This window comes from Caretta caretta, chromosome 12 (genome assembly GCF_965140235.1).
Source record: "Caretta caretta isolate rCarCar2 chromosome 12, rCarCar1.hap1, whole genome shotgun sequence".
NCBI classification, from domain to species: domain Eukaryota; kingdom Metazoa; phylum Chordata; order Testudines; family Cheloniidae; genus Caretta; species Caretta caretta.
Genome location: NC_134217.1, coordinates 18,206,930 through 18,218,622, shown reverse-complemented (window position 1 = coordinate 18,218,622; position 11,693 = coordinate 18,206,930). Strand labels below are relative to the sequence as shown.

The 11,693-nt window shown below is 36.6% G+C and overlaps 1 protein-coding gene across 2 annotated transcripts in view; it reads right to left on the bottom strand.

Moving 5' to 3' along the window:
• Positions 1-556: 556 nt before the first annotated feature.
• The window catches only part of N4BP1 (NEDD4 binding protein 1), a 37,473-nt gene continuing 26,336 nt past the window's right edge, over positions 557-11,693 (bottom strand). The window contains exons 3-8 of one of the 2 annotated variants that reach the window (XM_048816332.2): positions 8,072-8,202; positions 6,773-6,869; positions 4,460-4,567; positions 2,662-2,769; positions 2,408-2,467; positions 1,071-1,205 (exon numbers count right to left, since the gene is read on the bottom strand). In XM_048816332.2, coding sequence (XP_048672289.2) covers positions 2,446-2,467; positions 2,662-2,769; positions 4,460-4,567; positions 6,773-6,869; positions 8,072-8,202 — 466 coding nt within the window. In that variant the 3' untranslated portion in view covers positions 1,071-1,205; positions 2,408-2,445. Of the gene's footprint in view, positions 1,206-2,407; positions 2,468-2,661; positions 2,770-4,459; positions 4,568-6,772; positions 6,870-8,071; positions 8,203-11,693 lie in introns of both variants that reach the window. The other variant, XM_048816327.2, reaches the window with a different exon arrangement.

Genomic DNA, 11,693 nt, shown 5'->3' with positions numbered 1-11,693 from the left:
CCCATCCCTCGGATTAGTACAGACTAATGTTTATTGCCTCCTGCAATAGCAGACTACTTCCCTATAAGGTTTTTATGTGAATTATGTAACAAGATTATATTGTTTAAATTATGTTCAACAGCCCTCTCACTATTTATTCCCTAAATGGTGCCACAGTAGCACTGTCTCAGTTTAGTTCTCTTTGCTTGTATGCTCTTTTGAGTGTATGAATTGGCATTTTTGAATTTAAAGTTAGAAACCTTTTTCTTGGTCATTACAAACTAATGGTTACAAGATGCCACCTAGTGGCATTACTTCTACAATACAGAGAAAATGTAATATTCTATAACAGTACAAGCAATTCCAACCCAGTGGCAAAAAACAATTACCTAAAGGTGTATACTTAATGCTAATGAAAGTATGTGCATACATCTGGCAAATACATCCCCCAATGGTAAACCGTTTTAAAGGTGCCATTTCCATCTTATATTTTAAAATAAATATTCTAATCTAGTATGTGTCAAACATGACCTTTTCCCCACTTAAGTATAATTAAGAAATAAGTGCAAAAACACTATTCTAAAGTGAACTGCTACTACTTTAATACACAATTCCAAGGAGGCAGAATCAAAGTTTTGTTTCCTTTCACAGAAAATGTTTCTACAAATCTGTAATAGCAGCATAACTTAATTTACCAAAAAAGGTTGATGTTTGAAAGCCGTAGGAATATGCACAAAAAATAGTTCATATCTTTTTATACAAATAAAAGTATTATTTTTTGAATATTCATAAAGTGACATGACACTGAGCAACATGTTTCTTCACATTGACATTCAAAGTTTAGGTGGATCAGTTGCAATGTAAGACCCCCATATCATACTCAGTCAAGCACCATGGCAGACAGTGCATTAAGGTCTCTCATGAATGGATGTTCAGCTAGTATTCGATCAATCTTCTGTCTTTGCTCAGAATCAGGAAATATTTTTATCAATGCTTCCCTTAGTTGTATTGTTTCTGTCGTAGATCTTTGTGGTGGAATTGTTAGACCAGTCTGTACGTTAGGCAAGTTTGGTTCAAATGGAAGCCTGGCAGATGGAGGACTACCATGTACTTGGTTCATAGGTTGTCTATTATTACTGCATGACTTGGGTATTGGCATGAAGTGTGAGGTCCCAGAAGAATGCAGTCTCCCAGTCGGTAGAGTTACTTGTGCTGGTGGAAAATTTCTATAGAACAAAAGTGAAATTTCTGGTAAATTAAGGAAGAAGTGGTATTGAGTATAAAAAGTGTAGGCAAAATAGAGCCTCTGAACCCCTACATTCTAGTATTCTTCAGATTGTTTTGGAATAAAGATGCAGTTCACTTGATTCCATCAAAGTGATGCAAAAGTGATACAAAACAGTAAGTACTACAATCTACCTAAGGGACTTCAAATCTGAAGCCTAAGAGATAGTAACAGAGATTAGCATTAGATATGACTGGCTATGATGCACGTTTTAGACAGGTAAAGAGTGTTCAACATTCAAGTGCTCAATTAGCAAAACATTCAAGTAATCAGTTTTACATTTTTACAAAATGCCATGTACTAACTTCAGTATTACTTATAGTAGAGATGGATAAAAAAAAACTATTAAGTCAACCAATTCATTACATAAACTGTCATACATGATGGCTGAAAATCAGCCAACAACTATTTTTTTCTTGATATCTCTAATGAAATAGTCACTTTTTAAAGAGTTACGTGTTTATCATCATCATTATGAAATGAAAACACTAAAGTATTTTCATTAAAACTTTAAGGTTAAGTGTCAAGAACCCCCAGATCAGAGCTCTTTCTATTCCAAATGCTGACAATACTGCCACTACTTATCTGTTCAAGAAGCTGCATTCATTTCACTGATGTAGAGACTAGGAAAGTCATTATGTGGTGCAATGGAAAAACCAAAAGTTTGAACTCCTGTCTTTGTAGGAATAAAAGGAAGATCTGATTTTTAAATATATTTCTAAATTATGGTAGTAAATTTAAATCTACACATTTTAAAACAAATTAAGATTAAAAATGAAATAGATTAAAAAGTCATTTAGTTCCAGATGTCTTGGCAGGCATTGTTAATAGTATGATGTAGTAACCTGAGGGTAGCTTGGAAAATGAAAATAGGAAAAAAGTTGTGTGTCTCCCATGTGCAGAATATACCGTTAATATGTCTATTTATCTTAGGTTTTTCTATAGTGCTCCTATCATCCAAATGCTGATCATCAGTAAGGGGTAATCAAGGATATATTTAGATGAACTCATTCTATTTCTTATGAAACAGAGTCACTAGTTATGCATCATAGGTTTGTATAATACCAGCATGCTATGTGGACCACCACATTTATGTGAATGCCACCACAATCAAACCTCAGAGGAAGTTACTGAGGCACTTGCCTTGCTTATTGTGAGATCCTGGTTAGATGCATGTAACGTCACCACCACTTTCTGAACAGACTAAAGTAACAAAAAAAGAACACATTTTTTCCTGTAAAGCTATTACATCTTTAGAGCTCATGCTCTTAATATATTTTTCATACTGTACACTGTGACTTTGTTTATTTAAAGTAAATTACTTCAGGTTTCAGTTAAAGCATTTATTGCCCCTTGTAAGCCTTGGCTCTCAAAGCAGAATGAAGAGACTGCTATACCTAAAACAGCCTTCACTCCGAAGGAAGTCCTCTAATCTAGGTCCATTTCTTCCCAAAGGATCATCAGGAACCATGAATATGTCCCCAACAAATGTGTATTGGAGCAACCTGCAACAGTAAATAGTAATGAAATAGCTCTACCAATACAATTAGTTTTTTCAACCTCCCACTCCCAATATGTAGAATTAAACACCTAATTTCACAGCTAGAATCAGTACAGTCTGATCAATGAACTTTTATTCTGCTATAGCTAAAAATGACATTCCCTTCCAAAATCATGAATTAATGGGTGATTATATGGAAACAAAAATCCCGCCACTATTCCTGACTACAGTGGGTTCTTAAACTGGAAGGTCTGGGCCACTGCAAAACAAGTGAGAGAGAGAAAGGACTACATAAGATTTTATTATTTATATTATACTTCCTTATCCGTATATTCAAAATGATTAGCTCAAGACTCCTGCATCATTGCAAGCCACACAACTGATTGGGATCTGTGACCAAAACATAACAGAGTGTCTCCAGGGGACAGGCACTAGATGCTGACTAGTCTTGTGTGAAGATTTTTTTTATTTAAGTTAGTTGACTGCAAATCCTTAACATTAAAGTAATCAGAAGTTCCTGTGTTTATATATACTAAATACAAACTTGAAATACAATAGTGGAAGAGATTATTTCTGTACCATTTAAGCACCTTCTTCCTATTTAAATCTTTTAATAAAAACTACTTAGTATTTTGTCTTCTGACTAGAGAATAAGGCCCGTTTCAAAGTCTACTGAAGCCAGTTGGATTCTTTCCATTGATTTGGGATTAGACCCTGAATGAAAATGGAATAACTGATATGTCATTTAAATTTAATCTGAGACACCCAATTTTTAAGATTTACGTTTAGATTTTAGACTTTGTTTAGATAACTTTAAAAAACTAAAAGTTAATTGTTGAAGGAGGTTGTTTACAGGTAAACATGCAGGTGTATTGTACCTGCAATATGGCTTTTCTCCATGTCATTAATTGGGACAGTTTGACAAAAATCAACAAGACGTTCAGAATAGAAAGCCACTGCAAAAAGTCTATGGGAAAAATCATCAATGAAGTGTTGGCATTAATAAATACCCACCCAGATGGCATTGGTCATTGTATTTTTTCATTAAAATGAGAAAGGTACAACTCAGAAGCACCAAAATGGGTATTTGCAATATGCCTTTGTCACTTCATGATTAAAATACTGCAGTGGACCCTACAAAGGGTTACTCCTTAAAACCACCCATAAACTGAAGATTCTGCAGCATGCAATGACCCTGCTGATAAATGGAGTATTTCACTACCAGAATCTGAGGTCAGTGCTCTGTGAAATTACATCCAGAAACCAAGCGTTGACCAGCAAAGTCTTAAATGCTTAGGACCTACTTACCTATCTGACAAAGTGCCTTGCTCCCTGTATCAAAGTATCATAGCTGAGATTAGCAAAGGTTCTCAAGCTTATGTAACCATGCATCTTCAATGAGAGGGGCTACTGACAGGAGGTTTGGGAAGAGAGGGGGGGAGGCACAGCTTTAAATTTTGTTCCCACCTCAGTCTAAAACAGCCCAAATAAGGATTACTTTCAGATGTGCCTTTTTGCCCCCCAGACATTTGAAAATGGGGGTGAGTTGTTGGAGCAGGATGTCAGGTGAGCGGTTATGTTGTATGGTATTGCTAAAGTTTAGGTCACAACATTATTTTAAAAATTATATTAAGGGCATCTAGAGCATAAGAATAGGACTCTCTTTTAGGGTTTGTATAAATCCGTAAAATTACCTTTTTTGAATAATCTCTCTCCAAGAATATGATTCCGTCACAAATTCTCTGAAATTATCATTGGTAACAATAATGCCTCCAGTTTTATCAGCAAGATGCAGCAAAAATCTACAACAATTATTTCAAAGACAGTTAAAATATTTTTTCAGTTTAGTTCTGGCCAAAGCCATTCACATCAGGTAGAAAACAAGCATCACAGTCATATAAGAGGAGCCTTCCCTAATTAGACAGTGTAGATTAGATCTACTAATGAAAACACTTGTTTTAAAGTTTTTATAAAGTTGGACTGGTTGACGTCAACCAACCAAAAAATGAATCTCAAGTCTCAGCTGACTGCAAGCAGCACTGCATACTCAGGCAAGTTTTTAAGGTAAGATTTTGGTGCTAGTGGTTATCATAGAAATGCTAACTGAGTATGCTGAATTACAGGTTTACAAAAAGTGTATGCAGAGGTAAATAAAGCTGCATGTCTAAAATAAATCAGTAAAGTTGAAACTTCATTACACAATTCAACCTAAGTCCATTGCCAGACATTCTCTTTTGGCTAATCTGCTGTGTCCCCTTGTGCAGCAGGATAATACTTCAGCCCCATTGCATTACTACCTCTATGCTTGCCTGTTTCATCAGCTCTTTTATCAATGAGTAATATATCCTTTTCAAAATTATATGATTAAAATTAATGCAAGTTTTCATTATTGATATATTAATACAAGAAATACAGGGACTACCTTGAAAGTACACAAGTTGTTTATTCCTCTGGAAATAAACTATCCCACTTTTTCCTATTTAAAAACACCAATTATGAACCATTTAGGATGTACAGAGTTTAAAAAGAATAAATTATTCTCAGAGAGTTTTGCTTACATGTACCTTGAACACAGATTCAATGTAAACACAATGTGATACTCTGATTTCCACAGCAATCAGAAGTCTTTCCATTGAAAGTATACAGCATTTTGTATTATAATAAAAGCTGTTCTATTTTAAGGCATAAATTTAAAAGTATGTGAGATGATATAACACTGAGCCCAAAAGACCTACAGTGGGAACAACTATGGATTGCCTACTTTTTGTACCTTTTAATTTTCTGACATAACATTGCGTTAATGGAGGGGTTTTTGGTTATTTATTTTTAAGAACTACTAAAATGTACTGGTGCATTTAATTTTATTTTCACGTTCAATGAGTACATGATGGTTAGACTGCATATTCAATGACATCAGGCATGGTCTATGTACAAGAACATACCATCTCCTTAGTCAGTAGAAAAACAAAAAGGTGGACTGCTTATCAGCTGGGACAGAGGGAGATGCAGCAAAAAAGCTAACTTCCAGATGGCTAGCTCAGAGCTGCAGCTGCTTGTCTTTGACAAATTTTAAAGGGTTAGCTGATAAAAGAAACGTTTCTAGCATGCTCTTCTAACTAGCAGCCTGGCATTGGGAAACTTTAGTAGAAATCATTCAATGATTAAGAAAGCTAACTGACTGTGGAAAGAAACTCCCACTTGCAATGAGCGAGACACATCTGGTTGGAAGACTTCCCCAAAACTTCAAGGTTGGAGGTGGTGTTTAAAATAAACATGGTATTTTGTTGATGTGTTTCTAAATAAAACCAGGATGCAAGTTTGACATTAACTGCCTTTGTGTATCGTTTACTGCCATACGGCACACTAGGGCTACGATCACCTCGAGTGCAGCAAGTTTTACAGAGTCAACATTTGAACATTTGCAACCTATGCAACTCAAGCACAAGGTAACAATCTTAGAGGCTGGAAGGTAGAAAAAGGGTCTTGCAAAAACTCCTTCCTCTTTAGTAGTTTATATGTTATTTCAATGGGCACAGATCCAGACACACGTGTGTGTTCAATCTCCACAACTCGATGGGTTATAAGTTAGTAAACCTCAGCAAGTGATTTATACAAAACTTGTCAAAGACACTTTTCCTCAGTGAGGACTAAAATCCATGACAAGTTTTAATGAGGGAAGCTACCAAATTATACAAAATATCCAGGTCATCCAAGGATGAATGATGACAGTTTAAAGTTGCTAAGATTTTGGCTGCATATAATGCCATTAAAAATACTGGCCTTAATGACATACTGAAAGCAGAATGTGTACAAGGGAGTGAAGGTCATTTAAATAATGATCCTTGATAGGACAGATACACCACAGTTGCACACAAATATATGGAACACCTCTTAGACATGAAATTGGTGCTTGGCTCTCCAGGTTAATGTTTACCTCACAATATCAGTCATGAGGTATGACAGTCATTGTGTATCTTTTAAAAGGGTTTAACTCCCATCTTTCATACCTGTCATCATGAGCAGCAATTCTTGCTCCCAATACCATCCTTGCAGGAGTTAGAGACAATATTCCAACATCCTGGAGCTGTGTTAAGAAATGCTGCTCTGTTAAAAGGGTAAAACAAACATTCAGTTTTAAAGGCAAGGCTTTCTTCTTTAAAGTGATTATTTACAGAATTTACATCTAGTCTACATAACATGCAAAACAGTTTATCTTCTCTGAGAGCAGTACCTACTGATCCTTACAGATGGCACACTGCATCTTAGAAATAGACTACTGCTGGTAAGTCTGACGTGGATGGAGCAAGTGGCCCATAAATTCCTAAATTCTAACCTGTCTCTAAAACCCATCTCCATCCGTGGCAGGTCAGTTAGACTAAAAACATTTAAAACTAGAGTGCTTAAAGTTAGGCACCTAAACAGGTAGCTTGATTTTCAGTGATGGTGAGCACCCAAAAGTCCCATTAACTGCATGTTTTAATTTTCCTAATTAAAGTGAAGCTACTGCTTCTTTACTTCATAGAACTGTCTCAAGGATGAACTAGCTCAGTCTTATAAATAACTTAAAAAATTTAAAGTTATTGAAGAGGTGAGAATGATTTTAAAAGGCTGAGACTAATGGAGGAAAGGTAAATCTGTGAGTTTAAGGACTTGTAAGTATTAAGGCCTTGTCCTTACTAAGAAAAAGATGTGTTAACTCACGTTAGCTACCATGACTTAAAAACCTAGTGAAGACAAGGCAGTTTGTAGTTTTCACACAAGTTAGGCCAAGTTAAAAACTACAGGAGCACCTAAGGTTTAATTCAACCTGCTAACTCATATGAGCCTACAAACTGCCTAGGGGTTTACCTTATGTTAGCTAACTCAAGGTAAGAATACATTTTTTCTGATAAAGATGCATCCTCAGTGTCTTCATGATAGTGAAATAAATATCAGCTCTTCAGAGAATGGTCTGCAACACTGTTGAGCAAACCTGGAAAGGTTTCTCTAAATACCCAAACGTTAAGATGCTGAACAGTGATAACTGACTACTTTTGAATTGCAATAATTCAAGAGATATTTTGATATTTATGAGCAGCTAATTTCTATACCATATTACAAAATAAAGTATATAACACCTAACTGGATATTGTCAAGTGATTCAATAAAATTCAGAGAAATGTAAAAAACTTACTTAGCAATTCAAAATTAGGTTATTTATCAATTACACTTTTGTGACAGGTCCCAAATATCAAGAGCTGAACTTGGAAAGAGAGTTAATTAGATTGAATACAAAAGAAAAGAAAGCAGGACATTATTCGCCTCACCTTTGATGTTAGGATCACGTTTTGTTCTCCACTGTGGAACAAACACAGTAATATTTCTGTGGCCACGTTTCCAAAAGTAATCAACAGCTATTGCAATTCCTCGACAGGAGAAGAACTTCTGTAGACCATGACTATAAAAAACAAGCAAGATTAGTTCATGTTGAGTTGTACAACTATGAATGTTGAAGAAATTCAAAGTGTTGCGGTGAAGTGATATCTTGCACTATAAGTACAATACCATTAAAAAATAAAGGTAGGGGATGCTTATTGCTCTAGTTACATACAAGGTGCTCCATACAAGGGAGAGAGTTTAAGCGCAAAAAAGGGAGAAGTGTCTCTTCAGCCATATTACCAGACTCCTCCCTCTCAAAGCAAGGCAGATACACAGATTAGCCCACTTCAAGTTTTGTGGGCAGAACTACAGCCATCAGTCATGGGCAGGGACCAGGCCCTTCTGAAGAGCCCACCAGCTGAGAATTTCCAAAGTTGAAGCATATTCTAGTTTTATGATTAGCTATCAATTACAGATTAAAATGATCCATATACAATGAATTATAATGAAAATAAGTATTGTGCTGCAAAACACCAGACCCACCTTCTCTCCAGTTGGCACCAAAACATATTTCACCAGGTGGGCCAGATGTGAGGACATGCCTTGTTAGATTCCTTTGAATAGTGGATATTGAGTTTGGGAAACAGAAGGCCCTTCGCTCCTTTCCGACCCATTATATTGGGCTAGTAATTTTTAGCAAGATCAATGGATGATGTAATACCTCTGAGGTGAAGCTTCCTGAATTTTTTGCACTTCAGATAAACTACAACAGGAATAAAGTGGTAATGCCTTTCTATTTTTGTGATCCCGCCGAGTGGCTCTAATAAAGAAGAGCAAACCAAGAAAGCATGGAACTAGCCTAATGTGGAAGATCCAGGTCCGTTTACCAGAAGTTAAGATGTCTTGTTACACAGAAAGACTTGATGGAAGTTAGAAATGAAAATAGGCGGGTAAGAATTTGATTCCCAAGTCAGTGGGTAAATCCTTCAACTACAAATGTTTAAAATATTTAATAACTGTATGATTATAGTCCTGAGGAATATTATTTATTACAGACTTTAACAAGGGATAGTGATAACACACAGCAATTACAGTGTGGATTATAAAAGTGGCTACAATTAAAGTAAATATTGAGCCCTAAGCGTAATAGCCCAATACTTCAATTTTTATTTCCTACTAAAAAGTTACTTTTGAAAATGATTAGACTCAGGTGTTCAAAAAATTCCAACTAGGGATGTGATGTATATAGATAGGAATAATAATGCTTTTATATGCAAAATAAACTAATGCAGTTCAGCAAAAATGAATGGAACGGTATCCAGTGCAATTAAATTGGCAAATATTGAACAGAATTTAAGTTTTTATTCTAGAAACCATGATTTCCAGTATCCAACTTCCCAAATGAAAAAGCTGCATGGGCCAATTAGCAGTCCACCCAATTTCAAGAATTGACCTACGTAAGAGAATTGAGCAAAGGGAAGACTTAATTAGCAGCAGGTAGAGAGAGATCTCCTTACATAACAAAACAAAATCTCACTGAAAGTTTGTGAAATAGATTAAACAAGACTAACACCAGTTTAAATTTTACAAATCACTTGGTTTCATATCCTTCTACAGATCAGAAGTCAGATTTATAGGAACAGCCACACACAGAGTAGAGACAGCAGGTTAGATTATAAGAGGTTCAACAGAATTTAAACTGACTGAAGCAACTTAATGAAACATCACTCTGAATAGAAAAAAGAAAAAGGAGTACTTGTGGCACTTAGAGACTAACCAATTTATTTGAGCATAAGCTTTCGTGAGCTACAGCTCACTTCATCGGATGCATACTGTGGAAAATACAGAAGATGTTTTATACACACAAACCATGAAAAAATGGGTGTTTATCACTACAAAAGGTTTTCTCTCCCCCCACCCTACTCTCCTGCTGGTAATAGCTTATCTAAAGTGATCACTCTCCTTACAGTGTGTATGATAATCAAAGTGGGCCATTTCCAGCACAAATCCAGGTTTTCTCCCCACCCCCCCAACCTGAAGCGAATACTCACCAGCAATCACATACCACACAACAGAACCACTAACCCAGGAACCTATCCTTGCAACAAAGCCCGTTGCCAACTGTGCCCACATATCTATTCAGGGGACACCATCAAAGGGCCTAATAACATCAGCCATACTATCAAAGGCTCATTCACCTGCACATCCACCAATGTGATATGTGCCAGCAATGCCCCTCTGCCATGTACATTGGGCAAACTGGACAGTCTCTACGTAAAAGAATAAATGGACACAAATCAGATGTCAAGAATTATAACATTCATAAACCAGTCGGAGAACACTTCAATCTCTCTGGTCACTCGATTTCTGATCTCAAAGTGACTATCCTTCAACAAAAAAACTTCGAAAACAGACTCCAACGAGAGACTGCTGAATTGGAATTAATTTGCAAATTGGATACAATTAACTTAGGCTTGAATAGAAACTGGGAATGGTTGAGTCATTATAAAAAGTAACCTATTTCCCCTTGTTTATTATTTCGCCCCCTCCCCCCCCCCACTGTTCCTCAGACGTTCTTGTTAAACCCTGGATTTGTGATGGAAATGGCCCGCCTTGATTATCATACACTTTGTAAGGAGAGTGATCACTTTAGGTAAGCTATTACCAACAGGAGATTGGGTTGGCGGGGGGGGGGGGGGGGGAAGAAAACCTGGATTTGTGCTGGAAAGGGCCCACCTTGATTATCATACACATTGTAAGGAGAGTGATCACTTTAGATAAGCTATTACCAGCAGGAGAGTAGGGTGGGGGAGAAAAAACCTTTTGTAGTGATAAACACCCATTTTTTCATGGTTTGTGTGTATAAAAACATCTTCTGTATTTTCCACAGTATGCATCCGATGAAGTGAGCTGTAGCTCACGAAAGCTTATGCTCAAATAAATTGGTTAGTCTCTAAGGTGCCACAAGTACTCCTTTTCTTTTTGCGAATACAGACTAACACGGCTGTTACTCTGAAATCTGAATAGAAAGGAGGGCAGCAGGTTTCAACACACATTTCATGTTTTCATATCAGGTAGATACCAAGAGAATGTAAAGTGATCTGCATAATGCAAGAACTAAACACACTGTAGATCATATATGCATTTCAGATCAGGGAGCTCAGAAATAAGGCAGTAGGCCTGCATTATTCAGTACTTTAGGATTCCTGGCAATTGGGAGGTGTGATGCAGCACAGGTAGGCTAGCTAGCTTTGATCTAGTTATCTCACTAAAAATACCAGCGAAGCCATGGCAGCATGGGCGATGACATGGAAGTCCCAGAGGAGCTTCACACAAGTAGCTAGTGCCAACTTAGCTAATTTGTCACTAGATTTAGTGACTTTTTGGTTTCCCTAGTGAGAAAACAAGTGTCAAAGTGACCAGTGACAAATCTAGCGACTTTCACTGCCAATTACAGTGACATTCACAGAAAGAAGTCATCAATATGTATAGTCACAAAATCATTCACAAGCAGCTCAACAGTGTTAATAAAATCCATTCCATGCTGTTCTTACTACATTCTGTTGCACA